Raw genomic sequence first — 15107 nt, 5'->3', positions numbered from 1 at the left:
TAGGCTTTAATTGATATGCATAATGATGGACCGAGTCTTTGCTTGCATTTAACATCTATTATTTTTATCTGGAATCTTGTTGTGGATTATTACATGCTTAATGGAGACCAAATATAAATTTTCCAAAAAAAAATAGTGGAATTTTTTAGTTGTCTTCCCCTTATTTTGCTTCTATCAGACAGCTTACTTTGATCTACTAGCCTTAAAAACTATTTAAATATGAACACCTATTGTTTCTTAATACTTTGAACTTGTTAAAGTTTTAGGAAATTAATTGTAACATTTTTAAATATTTTTTTTCAATATTTTGGGTGTTTGGGACATATTTTAGGGAATTGACGCTGAAGAAAAAGAGAGACAATGGTCTACAAAAAACATTCGTAATTTTGTTAATATTGATCATATTGTCTTCAAATAAATTGCATTATGCTTGGAATAGATGTAGCTTGCATTTTAGCTTATTTTATTTAGTTATATCCCCTGAATTTTAAAACCATTTACCATCCCTACCTTTGGAAACATCAACTTTTCCACTGACGTAGCAGACGAAACACTAATTTCCGGTCTAATTTACATTGTCATGAGTTGATTTCTAAAATTAAAGACGGAGAAGCCCAGGGTTAAATAATTTGTTGATCACGTAACGCTTGACCGGCGCCATATTTGTTTTTGCCGGTGAATTATGGCACAGCACTGTACATCACCGCGAATTTGACGGGTAAAGCGTCGTTTCATTCTCGCGCATGTGCAGACATGTCATTAGGTAGTCTGGACGCTAACGATCGTGATAATTTATAATTACAAGGTAAATCGAAGGTAATTTAGCGGAACATTGTGCATTGATATGATAAATTATTTTCTCGATTATGGGAAATTGTGTTACCAGCACCAAAATAACGCTATTCGTCGGGGATTTTTGTAATTTCCTTTATTGGGATCTTGAACTTGCTTAGGTAATATGAGCAAGTTCATAATTGTAACTGAGATGCACAAGATATTACGGAAGTTTAGCATTATGACGTCATTAACGGTATACATAAAGATGATACTGGAAGAAGAATGTTTTACTCAGTCGTAATATCAAATTTCTTGGTTATCGCTAGTATCGGAGCTTTCTGTCGATTGCCTTGAATGAGCTCTCAAAATAGCAACGTCGTTTCCAATTGTTATTTAAGTGCCCCGTGTAAGTCCGGGTATTAAAGGAATATGCCTGCAGCAGCCGCTAAGCTTGTCGTAAAAGGCGACTACATAGCCGGGGGCTAGGCCACTCTGCCCACAGAGCTACTGGGATGTGTGCCCCAGGTGGTGGAATGGGGTACCCCTGGCGTGTTACATGCTGGGGTTGTCAGACTATAATACGGAAAACCTGACCGCAAACCATTGTGGAGCACCGTGTTGGGAAAGATGCCACGTTCCTCGCACGTTTAAGAACCCTGCTGTGGTAATTTGATAGGAGCAAGAACTTTTGCGCTCCGGCACAGGCTAAATTACCCAACCCATCCCCCCTTTTATTTCATCATCATTTCATGTTCATTTTATCATCCACTTCATGTTCATCGTCTCAATATGGCTGAAATATTGCTGCCAGGACGTTAAACTCCAAACAGACATTGACTCGTCCTCTGTAAAGTCACAAATGTTTCCCATACGGCAAGAATTTTGTATTATATTTAGCCAAATGAGCAGCACAGCAAACATTAATTTCTTCTGCAATTTTGGTGACAATTACTGAAACATGGAACCCTGTGCAGGTCCGGGTGTTAAAAGAATAGACCTGCAGCAGCGCTAAGCTTGTCGTAAAAGGCGACTAAATAGTGCTCAGAACCCTAGCCGGAGGCTAGGAAACTGCCACAGAGCAACTGGGATGTGTCCCCCAGGTGGTGGAATGGGGTACCCCTGGCGTGTTACATGCTGGGGTTGTCAGGCTATAATATGGAAAATCTGACCGCAAACCATAGTGGTGCACCGTGTTGGGGAAGATGCCACGTTCCTCGCGCGTTAAAGAACACTACTGTGGTATTCTCCCGGAGTAGGAACCATAGGGCTCCGCCACAGGAGGCCAAATTGCCCGACCCTACCCTCCTCTCCCTATTTCCAGTGGCAATCAAAATTTGTCGATCCCATTGTCCTTGTGTCCCATCCCTTTTTCATTTCGCCCCATGCAGGTCCGGGTGTTAAAAGAATAGGCCTGCAGCAGCGCTAAGCTTGTCGTATAAGGCGACTAAATAGTGCTCAGAAACCTAGCCGGGGGCTAGGCGCTCTGCCCACAGAGCAACTGGGATGTGTGCCCCAGGTGGTGGAATGGGGTACCCCTGGCGTGTTACATGCTGGGGTTGTCAGGCTATAACACGGAAAACCTGACCGCAAACCATAGTGGTGCACCGTGTTGGGAAAGATGCCACGTTCCTCGCACGTTAAAGAATCCTGCTGTGGTATTCGATAGGAGTAGGAACCTTTGCGCTCCGCCACAGAACGCTAAATTGCCCGACCTTACCCATCCCCCCTTTTTCCAGTGGCAATCAAAATTTGTCGACCCTATTATCCTTGTGACCCATCCTTTCTTTTTTTCATTTCATGTTCATTGTCTGAATATAGCTGAAATATTGCTGCTCGGACGTTAAACCCAAACAAACAAACAAACTGAAACATGGAATTATGTTTTTTATTGCTGTATAAGCCCGATCAACAAATCTGTCCACATTCAATAATTTCTTAATGCGTACCAATTCCAATCGCACTCTGCCAATTTTCGCCTAAACAGTCTCCGTCATAGTTCGATGGGAGAAGCGAGATTATCTTAACTGTTTGTATGGTTTTTTGAACTGTACGCATTTTATGAACGAAACAATGGTAATGCTGTATAGGATATCCGAAAGATACAACACGGTTCCTAACAACTTTCCCAACTTGCGAGCATGGATCGGAGGTTACTAAATTTCTAAATTTTTACGCCTCGTGCAGGTCCGGGTGTCTAAAGAACAGGCCTGCAGCAGCGCTAAGCTAGTCGTAAAAGGCGACTAAATAGTGCTCAGAACCCTGGAGGCTAGGGCGCTCTGCCAGCAGCACAACTGGGTTTTGTGCCCCAGGTGGTGGAATGGGGTACCTCTGGTGTGTTGCATGCTGGGGTTGTCAGGCTTTAATACGGAAAAGCTGACCGCAAACCAAAGTGATGCACCGTGTTGGGAAAGATGCCACGTTCTCACGTTAAAGAACCTTACTGTGGTATTCTCCCGGAGTAGGAACCATAGGGGTCCGCCACAGGAGGCTAAATGTACCCACCTCTCCCTATTTCCAGTGGCAGCCAAAATTTGTCGACCCCATTGTCCTTGTGTCCCATCCCGTTTTTCATTTCATGTTCATTTTATCATCCACTTACCCTGTGCAGGTCCGGGTGTTCAAAGAATAGGCCTGCTGCAACGCTAAGCTTGTCGTAAAAGAGCCCCGTGCAGGTCCGGATGTTAAAAGAATAGGCCTGCAGCAGCGCTAAGCTTGTCGTATAAGACGACTAAACAGTGCTCAGAAACCTAGCCGGGGGCTAGGCGCTCTGCCCACGGAGCCACTGGGATGTGTGCCCCTGGCGTGTTACATGCTGGGGTTGTCAGGCTATAATACGGAAAACCTGACCGCAAACCATAGTGGTGCACCGTGTTGGGAAAGATGCCACGTTCCTCGCACGTTAAAGAACCCTGCTGTGGTATTCGGTAGGAGTAGGAACCTTTGCGCTCCGCCACAGGAGGCTAAATTGCCCTACCTTACCCATCCCTCTTTTTCCATTGGCAATCAAAATTTGTTGACCCTATTGTCCTTGTGTCCCATCCTTTTTTTTCATTTCATGTTCATTTTATCATCCATTTCATGTTCATCGTCTGAATATAGCTGAAATATTGTTGCTCGGACGTTAAACCCCAACAAACAAATTGTCGTAAAAGGCGACTAAATAGTGCTCAGAACCTTAGCTGGGGCCTAGGCCGCTCTGCCCAGCGAGCAGATGGAATGGGGTACCTCTGGTATGTTACATGCTGGGGTTGTCAGGTTTAATACGAAAAAACCTGACCGCAAACCGTGGTGCACCGTGTTGGGAAAGATGCCACGTTCCTCGCACGTTAAAGAACCCTACTGTGGTATTTTCCCGGAGTAGGAACCATAGGGCTCCGCCACAGGAGGCTAAATTGCCCTACCTTACCCATCCCTCTTTTTCCATTGGCAATCAAAATTTGTTGACCCTATTGTCCTTGTGTCCCATCCTTTTTTTTCATTTCATGTTCATTTTATCATCCATTTCATGTTCATCGTCTGAATATAGCTGAAATATTGTTGCTCGGACGTTAAACCCCAACAAACAAATTGTCGTAAAAGGCGACTAAATAGTGCTCAGAACCTTAGCTGGGGCCTAGGCCGCTCTGCCCAGCGAGCAGATGGAATGGGGTACCTCTGGTATGTTACATGCTGGGGTTGTCAGGTTTAATACGAAAAAACCTGACCGCAAACCATAGTGGTGCACCGTGTTGGGAAAGATGCCACGTTCCTCGCACGTTAAAGAACCCTACTGTGGTATTTTCCCGGAGTAGGAACCATAGGGCTCCGCCACAGGAGGCTAAATTAACCGACCCTACCCACCTCTCCCTGTTTTCAGTGGCAATCAAAACTTGTCGAACCCATTGTCCTTGTGTCTCATCCCATTTTTCATTTCGCCCTGTACAGGTCCAGGTGTCAAAAGAATAGGCCTGCAGCAGCGCTAATCTTGTAACAGGCGACTAAATAGTGCTCAGAACCCTAGTCGGGGCTAGGGCACTTTGCCCACAGAGCATCTGGGATGTGTGCCCCAGGTGGTGGAATGGTGCTCGTGGCGTGTTACATGCTGGGGTTGTCAGGCTATAATACGGAAAACCTGACCCCCAACCATAGTGGTGCACCGTGTTGGGGAAAATGCCACGTTCCTCGCACGTTAAAGAACCCTACTGTGGTATTCGATAGGAGTAGGAACCATAGGGCTCCACCACAGGAGGCTAAATTGCCCGACCTTACCCACCTCTCCCTATTTCCAGCGGCAATCAAAATTTGTCGACCCCATTGTCCTTGTGTCCCATCCTTTTTTTTTTATTTCATGTTCATTTCATCATCCATTTCATGTTCATTGTCTGAATATAGCTGAAATATTGCTGCTCGGACGTTAAACCCCAACAAACAAACAAACCCTAAACATGAGGTATAGCATGGATAACTAGATAGTTAAAATATAGATATCCATTTTTATTAAAGAAAATAGTAGTTTTGTCGCAGGTCAAAATACAAGGGCCGGGACATCGGCAAAATATTTGTATTATGGCTGCATAAAAAGTCGTCCTGGTAATTTAACTTTATTCGTCTGAAAATAAACATATACATGTTTGCCAAATACAGCGTAACCTGAAAATAATGCACAAGATCTACACATTCCATAAATGTGTATTTACGGAGTATCGATGCACAAAAACTATCATTTGCCGATATTGAATGATAAACTAACATGAAATGAATGAACTATACGAATTTTAACTTTGCATAAATTTGTGAAAATGAATTACGGAAATTGAAATGAAATATTATTAAACTAAAGAATAATGATTATTGTCAAATTGAAACTATATGAATTCCAAATAGCTAAAACGTTTATCCAATTTACTTACTATCAATCTTATTAAACTTTATCTCATTGAATAATAAAGTTTCCAAATAAAATATTTTAGAAATGAAATAAATTTCTTAATCAATAAATATTCGTACCTGAACGGCGACTTGCGTCCTCCGTCGACTATTGTGGAGTGAGCAAATTTTCAATTGTTATTGATTTTATAATATTTTGTTAGTAAGACATGCAGTGCCCGTGGCGCGGGAATGTCGATACTGTATAAAGTCAAAATATAGTTCATGTCGTATTGATTAAATGTACGTCATGATGATTACAAATACATGTACGTCATGATGAATATGAATGAATGACGAATGATATGATGAGTGATTGATAACATATAAACAAAACATCCCCCTTCTAGATTATAAACAACTAATAATCTATCAAATTCAAGTACGGATCATATATGCATACGATCTACATAATAACTATATCAAATACATCCCCCCTTTACAATCTATACGGTGACATACACCCCCTCCATAAGAAAAATGGGATTCGTCCCCGAAACCAATGACAAAACAATAAACCTATAATACAATCGAAAATGCATAGTCAAATATTCAAAATGAAATTTGGCCGTTCCCAAGTCAAACATGTGGCAAGCGCCTCTATGCGATTACAAATGTCCAAAACTCATATGAAAACAAGTATTTATTTATACACATGTAAAATATTGCAAACAATACAATTTATCAAAATATCAGACAGATTTACATCATGTTTGTGAACCCATTTTGTTTCTCAATTATTCAACTTGGACTCATTACATCCAAATACAGAATTCAAACGTCGAATCCATACATCACGTAATTCGATTCCCGGATGTACACCATCAATCAATTTTAAATAAACGTATCGAATTCTGCCTTTATTATATTTATGAACTGGTGTGTGCAAAAACGGTGTGACAAATCCGTTGCCGGTGTTATATTCTGTAATATAACTATTTATTTTGTTTAAGATTTCGTTCAGCATCTCTTGCATATTATCATAATGCGTATCCAATAGAAGATAAGAAGTTTTTCCTTGTTGAAGTCTTATATTGTTCCATACCACGAAACTCATAGTAGTAATAGTTGCCATTACTATTTTGCAATCTATGGAACTTAACTTCTCTTCTATCATACGGATATTAGTTTTAAAAATCTGCATATGATTGATCTTTTCTCCTTTTGAATCTCTGATCTCTAAGCAAGATTCTTGATAACGGTTTGCTCTGCGAACGGAGCATATGTCCGGTATACCCGCTATAAAATAAACGATTTTGTTACCATCTATATCTTTTAAATCATCGTACGCTTTGTCACATAATTGTCTCAAGTTTGCACCCGGTTTTACGTATAAATGTTGGCAAAACAATTTGCCTTCCAGTGTTCTTCCTCTACTGGAAGTGTATGTATAGGTCCGCGGGTTCATTTCAATCTAAAAGAAATGAATATATATTCTATATGGAAATTTCCGTTAATATAAACAAAATCGCAAAATGAAATATATATAATTAATGAATTAATAAAACTATGTAATATAATCTCTAAATCGGATAGGTGGTCTGACTTGTCTAGTAGACCTACGAACTGGGATTTCTGGTGTAACATCCGGTTCACTAACATTTGGTTTAACGACGGACTCGCTACTTTCTCGTACATCGGAAATCGAATTCTCTAATGTCGCACTCGATCGGGTATCAGTTAAACTCGACAGTTTATTATAACTGCTCGAACTTGAATCGGACGAATAATTGTCACGCCTAACGATTACTTGTGGATCAAACGGAACTGCCAATGGATTCAAAGGACTAACCTGTTTCTGTGACCCGTCATGTCTTACAAAAACGAGTTCATCCTCGGAATTAGACTCCGGTTCATACTCCACATCGTCAATACCAACTGAATAATCATTCTCATTCGATTCTGTAACGTCGACACAAACTTCCGTCTCCTTTCTTTCTGGGCGGTTCCGACTCGTTTCCCCAGAATCCAGAAATTGGACAGATGTAATCGGTAATAACATATTTCTATGTACCGTTTTTCGGATTCGTCCGTGTTCTTGTCGGATCACATAAACTGGAATTTCAGAATCGGGTCGAGACATTACGATGTAAGGTTCTTTACCCCATTTATTTGCCAATTTATGTTTTCCTTTGAATGCTACATTCTTCAATAATACTCGATCACCCGGTTCAAGTGTTGATTGACGTACCTTGAGGTCGTATCGAGATTTATGACGTCTATTAACCCTTTCTGCTGTTTTCGCTGCCGTTTTATATGCGAACTGCAATCTTTTCTTCAAACCATAGACATACGAATTTCGATCGGCTGTCGAAGAAGAGTTGACGTCACTACCTAAAAATGCATCAATAGCAAGACGTGGATGCCAACCAAACATTAGAAAATGCGGACTATAACCAGTACTTTCATGCTTAGTAGCATTATAAGCATGTACTAGCGGTGCTACATAACTCTTCCAATTCGCCTTTTTATCATCTTCGAGAGTGCCTAGCATATTTAACAGAGTTTGATTAAATCGTTCGCATTGGCCATTACCTTGTGGGTGGTAAGGGGTGGTGCGTGATTTCTTAACGCCTGCCAAATTGCATAGCTCTCTGATAACTTTCGACTCAAAGTTTCGACCTTGGTCGCTATGTATACGAGATGGAAACGAATAATGTTGAATGAAATGTTCCCATAAACTTTTGGCTGTAGTTTTAGCTGACTGATTCCTTGTTGGAATTGCCTGAGCATACCTTGTGAAATGATCAGTTATGACTAATATATTTTCATAACCCCCTTTGGATCGTTCCAGTGTTAGATAATCTATACATAGAATCTCCAAAGGCTGAGACGAAGATATATTAATCAATTCTGCGGATTTCGTTGATCTGGGTTTTCTTAGAATGCATTTTGCACATGACGACACCTTACGTTCAACGTCTTTATCTACACCTGGCCAATAATACCTGGATTTTACCAACGACAAAGTCCTATCTCGGCCCTGATGACCAACATCGTCGTGAAGACCTACAAGAGCGATCTCACGGTAGATATCGGGCAACACTAGCTGAGAAACTGACTCGTTGTTGATAAAACTCTTTCTATATAAAACCTCCTGTTGCATATATAATTTATCCCATTCTCTTATATATTTCTTGACGTCATCGCTTTCCTTCGAGATCTGCCGTTTCGTCGGTTTATGTCCAGTACTAATTAATTCGATAATTCTACTGATTGCAATGTCACATTTCTGTTCTTTGGACCAGTCAATATCGGATAAATTTGACTGATAATCCATATTGTCGATAATTTCTGCATCTTGCGATAACAGTAAACTTTCTACTATTGGTTGTTCTGACTGAGCAATAGTTGCTGAACTACATACTGCCTTAATGACGTCACAGTCTATGTGGTTTAGATTAGTATGATTTCTGGACAAAATATCGGCATCAATATTCGATTTACCGGTCCGATAGCTCAGATTGAAATCATAGTTTGACAATGCGGCCACCCACCTATGTCCTGTAGCATCAAGCTTAGCTTTATCTAAGACGTAGGTTAATGGGTTATTGTCAGTTCTGACCTCAAACTTACTACCTGACAGATAATCATGAAATTTGTCGGTTACTGCCCATTTAAGTGCCAAAAATTCCCTCTTGTGGGCCGGATATAACCGTTCTGGACCACGTAAACTACGACTAGCGTATGCAATGACCCTCTCTTTACCTTCTCTTCTCTGATACAATATAGCACCAAGACCAGTTCCAGATGCGTCTATATTAAGAATAAAAGGCAACGAGAAGTCTGCAAAAGCAAGAACAGGTGGATTTATAAGCTTGCTAATGATTGCATCCATCGCATTTTGCTCATTGGTACCCCACTGCCAGGGAGTTGGCTTTGCTTTCTTCTTAGGCTTAGCCTTTTTTTTGTTAGTGTGGTGACCAATTAACAAATCATTTAATGGCTTTGCAATCTTAGCATAGTCCTTGATAAACTTTCTGTAGTATGATGTAAAACCAAGAAATTTTCTAAGATCTTTGACACCACTTACTTTAGGCCAGCTTTTTACGGCGGATACTTTATCGGGATCGGTCTTAATACCGTCGGCAGATACAATAACCCCAAGGTACTTAATCTCACTCTTGAAAAACTCACATTTATCGCCGCGAAGTTTTAAACCATTCTCTTCAAGACGCTTAAACACAGATTCCAAACGTTCGAAATGTTGTTCGATCGTACTCGAGAACACGACTATATCATCTAGAAAAACTAGACATTGTCTTAAATGAGCCTCGCCCATGCATCGTTCCATTAACCTTTGAAACGTCGCACCGGAATTTGTCAATCCAAAAGGGAGACGATTCCACTCGTAAAATCCCAAAGGGCCTAAATTGAAAGCGGTCATAAATTTATCAGATTCCTTGATTCCACAATTCCAATACGCCGAACGTAGATCTAGGCGGGAAAAGAACTTAGAACCCGACAGACAATCGTCTCGTCTATCCGCGGTAGAGCGTACGCGTCTTTCACGGTACGTTTGTTTAACTTTCTAAAATCGATACAGAAACGAAGACTACCGTCTTTCTTTCGTACAAGTACAACGTTACTCGAGAACGGACTATTCGATTCGCGAATACAACCCGCTTCTAGCATTTCCCGAACATGTTCGCGAACTTCATCGAACAACGCCGGTGGTATACGTCTATACGGCTCTTTAAATGGTTTATCGTCGGTCAATTTAATTTCGTGTTCTAACAATTTTGTATACCCTATATCAGAAGAACCTTTGGAAAATACTGACTTCCATTTTCCAAGCAAACCTCGCAATCTATCCTTTACCTCATAATCTAAACTATCAGATATTTTAATACCAAGTTCCTCTAAAGGCATATCTTTCGTAACATTTTTCTCATTCGAATCTAAGTCTATGTGACGCATGACCTTGACCTCGTTCAGACTACATATAGTTGTTTTAGGTTTAATGGCAACTGTTCTCGCTGTCATATTAAATATTCTGACTGGAACTCTACAAGTTTTACCCTTCAGATTAACAACTCTGGGGCAAACTGCTAAAGAATCAGAGTTATCGCCCTCTAAATTCTCTGTTACAACAGTTGTATCACATGAAACCTTGGATTTAGCTAATCCATTAATCGTCATGACTGACATGGGTTTTAGCCTTAAGGGCTTTCTGTTTGTAGATTTAACTTTACCTACAATTGATTCGGTCAGAGTACTAAATGCTAAATTCCATTCTTTCGGAATACCTTGAGTATTATCCTCAGACATACACATATGGAAAAGCTTGATTATATTTGTCCCTACTACAATGGGAACATTCTGATTGTATTCAGTCGGAGAAACAACTAATAGAGGTACATAAACCTCATCTTGTGACATAAAACTGACCTTAACTTTGGCCTCGATATAACCTTGGTATGGCAAAACAGCGCCACCTGCTACATTGACAGTTAGACATAATTCACTCAGATCCCGTAATTCAGGTACTGGTTTCAATTTATTCAACATTGAGCTTGAAATTGTTGAAATCATTGAACCACTATCGATCAATGCCCTACATTTAACATTATTGACAATGATATTTGCCTCATTAGCTTTTCCAACCATTCTATCTAACAGACTTTGTTGATCTTTATCATAACTTTCTTTAGGACTAAAGGTTTCTGAAACCTTTTGTGTAAAGTCACGTGTTCGTCCTTCAACCGAGACCTTTATCCGTTTAAATTATCGGATTTATTCTGACCTTGGTTGTTGTAACTATTATTATAGTTTCCTCTACCTCCGAAACTACCTCTCTGACCTCTATTCGTACCTCTACTATTATAACCTCTATAACTTCTATAACCTTGTCCTGACCCTTTTCCATTTTGATTTTGTTTTTCATTTCTATTCGACTCTTTCAACTTTTTAAGTTCATCTTCAATAGATTCTATTTTCTTGTTCAGAGATTTCAACGATTTCGATACTTCATCTAGTTTATCTGATTGAGTAATCGAAGCTTGTTGTTGTATCTTTTTCTCAGTACTTTTAGACCTTTGATAATTAGATAAGTCAAGTTCTATTGATCTTATTTCTTTTCTTAACTGATCAAAATCCATTACAGTATCATACTTATATCTACTAGCATTTTTCAATGATGGATCTCTCAAACCAGACCAAAATTTTGACCGAAGCATCTCATTCTTAGCTGCAGGATTTATTTGACCCTTTTCAACAGCCAATTGTATCAAACCCTCTAATTGCATACCATATTCAGCAACTGATTGATTTGGTTGTTGATTTTCACTATAAAATCTCTGCAGTAATGCTTCACTACTAAACACATTCCCATAGACCCCTTCAAGTTTATCTATAATCTGGGACGGTGTAGCGTCATCGGACAATGAAAGTAGCAAACTTCTTGCTTTCCCCTTCAAAGACCCACGTATACTCTGTCGCAAAATAATATCGCTATAATTCCCTTCTCTAATAATACATCTGACTTCGTATTTCCATACGTCAAAATTCACTTCGCTTTTCTCTTCCCCAGAAAATATTGGTATTCTAGGTTTAGCTTGAGACACACCAGGATTATCATGTGCCATTGTGGCATGAAAATCATGAATAGGGGGTGGGGTATGTGTAGGCGTTTGCCTGCTCCTTACTGCTGGGGTACTAGTTACAAATGCAGAAGGAATATGTTTCATTCTATCGAACTCTTCAGATGTAACAACTTTGTAATCTGAATGTCGATTAATAATATCGATCATAAGAGCTATTTTCTCTTCACTAATACTTTCAATACTACTCTTTTGCTCTTCCTTGTGTGTCTCTTTGCCACCCGATGCCATAATAACTAATAGAGTTACTAAACTCAAATATAAATTCAACATGCAAAATGATCAATGAAAATGAAATGAACAATGATGATACTTACCAATAATCAGTCAATGTCAGTCGAAACTGTCGCGGCAGACATGCTTGAGAGTGATTACATCTACAGTGCTCAGTGTGCAGATTAATTCATAAATCTGATAAATATAATTAAAATATCAATATTCATAAAACATCAATACATAAACACATGTACACAATATAAATGAATAAAATTGTAAATATTTATGTTTCGGCAAAATGTCCTCAGTTGACCTGTCGCTGGCGTCTATACATCATATCATGTAACGCAAATTGCTTATCGGCAAATTAAAAGGAACTGCACATCGTTCGACTCCTATTACGATATCGGACTGACTCCAGTTGCATACTGTTTGTAATTTCTTTCAATGTTACGAAATAATGTTTTGTTGAAATAAAGTCTGCGCAAATACATAAATGGTTTGTAATTATGTTGACTTTCCCACAATTAATCTAATTTTAATACTTTAACCATGTCTTCTCATAATTATACGGACGGCTAATTTGCTGGAATTCTTGTATGGATCCCAACCATTTTACCAATACCGTTTGTCGTGGTTCCGGAACATATGTGGTTAAAGTTGAAATTTGGTAATTTTAAGTTGTACCATTAAAGTAGTACCATTAATAAAGTTGTACCATTAAAGTAGTACCATTAATAAAGTTGTACCATTAATAAAGTTGTACCATTATTACCATGGACTATAGCTTATCTCGGTGGAACCTCCATTTGTCGCAGGTCAAAATACAAGGGCCGGGACATCGGCAAAATATTTGTATTATGGCTGCATAAAAAGTCGTCCTGGTAATTTAACTTTATTCGTCTGAAAATAAACATATACATGTTTGCCAAATACAGCGTAACCTGAAAATAATGCACAAGATCTACACATTCCATAAATGTGTATTTACGGAGTATCGATGCACAAAAACTATCATTTGCCGATATTGAATGATAAACTAACATGAAATGAATGAACTATACGAATTTTAACTTTGCATAAATTTGTGAAAATGAATTACGGAAATTGAAATGAAATATTATTAAACTAAAGAATAATGATTATTGTCAAATTGAAACTATATGAATTCCAAATAGCTAAAACGTTTATCCAATTTACTTACTATCAATCTTATTAAACTTTATCTCATTGAATAATAAAGTTTCCAAATAAAATATTTTAGAAATGAAATAAATTTCTTAATCAATAAATATTCGTACCTGAACGGCGACTTGCGTCCTCCGTCGACTATTGTGGAGTGAGCAAATTTTCAATTGTTATTGATTTTATAATATTTTGTTAGTAAGACATGCAGTGCCCGTGGCGCGGGAATGTCGATACTGTATAAAGTCAAAATATAGTTCATGTCGTATTGATTAAATGTACGTCATGATGATTACAAATACATGTACGTCATGATGAATATGAATGAATGACGAATGATATGATGAGTGATTGATAACATATAAACAAAACATCCCCCTTCTAGATTATAAACAACTAATAATCTATCAAATTCAAGTACGGATCATATATGCATACGATCTACATAATAACTATATCAAATACATCCCCCCTTTACAATCTATACGGTGACAGTTTGAACCTTTTTTATTCATTAAGAGCCCCGTGCAGGTCCGGGTGTTAAAAGAATAGGCCTGCAGCAGCGCTAAGCTTGTCGTAAAAGGCGACTAAATAGTGCTCAGAAACCTAGCCGGGGGCTAGGCGCTCTGCCCACAGAGCAACTGGGATGTGTGCCCCAGGTGGTGGAATGGGGTACCCCTGGCGTGTTACATGCTGGGGTTGTCAGGCTATAATACGGAAAACCTGACCGCAAACCATAGTGGTGCACCGTGTTGGGAACGATGCCACGTTCCTCGCACGTTAAAGAACCCTGCTGTGGTATTCGATAGGAGTAGGAACCTTTGCGCTCCGCCACAGGAGGCTAAATTGCCCGACCTTACCCATGCCCCTTTTTCCAGTGGCAATCAAAATTTGTCGACCCTATTATCCTTGTGACCCATCCTTTTTTTTCATTTCATGTTCATTTTGTCATCCATTTCATGTTCATTGTCTGAATATAGCTGAAATATTGCTGCTCGGACGTTAAACCCCAACAAACAAACATATTCATTAAGATGTGTATTCCTGTATGGATATGCAGATGATACCATACATTGTACACGTATCTAGCCCTTTGCAGGTCCGGGTGTCAAAAGAATAGGCCTGCAGCAGCGGTAAGCTTGTCGTAAAAGGCGACGTTTGGTGCTCAGAACCTTAGCTGGGGCCTAGGGCGCTCTGCCCAGCGAGCAGGTGGAATGGGTTACCCCTGGTATGCTACATGCTGGAGTTGTCAGGTCATAATACGGAAAACCTGACCGCAAACCATAGTGGTGCACCGTGTTGGGAAAGATGCCACGTTTCTCGGAAGTTAAAGAACCCTGCTGTGGTGTTCTCCCGGAGTAGGAACCATAGGGCTCCGCCACAGGAGGCTAAATTGCCCGACCCTACCCACCTCTCCCTATT

The 15107-nt window shown here is 39.6% G+C and overlaps 2 protein-coding genes and 1 long non-coding RNA gene across 16 annotated transcripts in view; 1 reads left to right on the top strand and 2 right to left on the bottom strand.

The window, feature by feature from the left end:
• LOC148606552 (uncharacterized) overlaps positions 1-666 on the bottom strand; it is a 28276-nt gene extending 27610 nt beyond the window's left edge. The window contains exon 1 of the mRNA XM_088544667.1: positions 511-666. The gene's annotated coding sequence lies outside the window, so the exon portion shown is untranslated. The remainder of the gene's footprint in view (positions 1-510) is intronic.
• Positions 1-15107, top strand: part of LOC148606549 (uncharacterized) — a 56794-nt gene that overhangs the window by 10281 nt on the left and 31406 nt on the right. The window lies entirely within an intron of this gene.
• LOC148606551 (uncharacterized) lies at positions 5271-14178 on the bottom strand. 14 transcript variants are annotated; one of them, XR_015915061.1, is made up of 3 exons: positions 13276-14178; positions 12602-12695; positions 5271-5365 (listed from the first exon to the last, which is right to left on the bottom strand). XR_015915061.1 is itself a non-coding variant. In XM_088544637.1 (3 exons), exon 3 carries the CDS (start codon positions 12555-12557, stop codon positions 11397-11399), a length of 1161 nt encoding a protein of 386 aa, XP_088400763.1. In that variant the 5' UTR covers positions 12558-12695; positions 13250-13403; positions 13802-14178; the 3' UTR covers positions 11394-11396. The 14 variants fall into 14 exon arrangements, 7 of the variants coding, with proteins under 7 accessions (XP_088400763.1, XP_088400759.1, XP_088400760.1 ...); XR_015915064.1 differs by lacking the exon at positions 13276-14178 and adding an exon at positions 13077-13200; XR_015915065.1 differs by lacking the exon at positions 13276-14178 and adding an exon at positions 13046-13183.

Source organism: Perna viridis, chromosome 9 (assembly GCF_037379345.1).
Source record: "Perna viridis isolate PV_CMFRI_1.1 ecotype Kerala chromosome 9, ASM3737934v1, whole genome shotgun sequence".
In the NCBI taxonomy this organism is placed as follows: Eukaryota; Metazoa; Mollusca; class Bivalvia; order Mytilida; family Mytilidae; genus Perna; species Perna viridis.
This window is presented reverse-complemented; position numbering and strand designations above follow the sequence as displayed.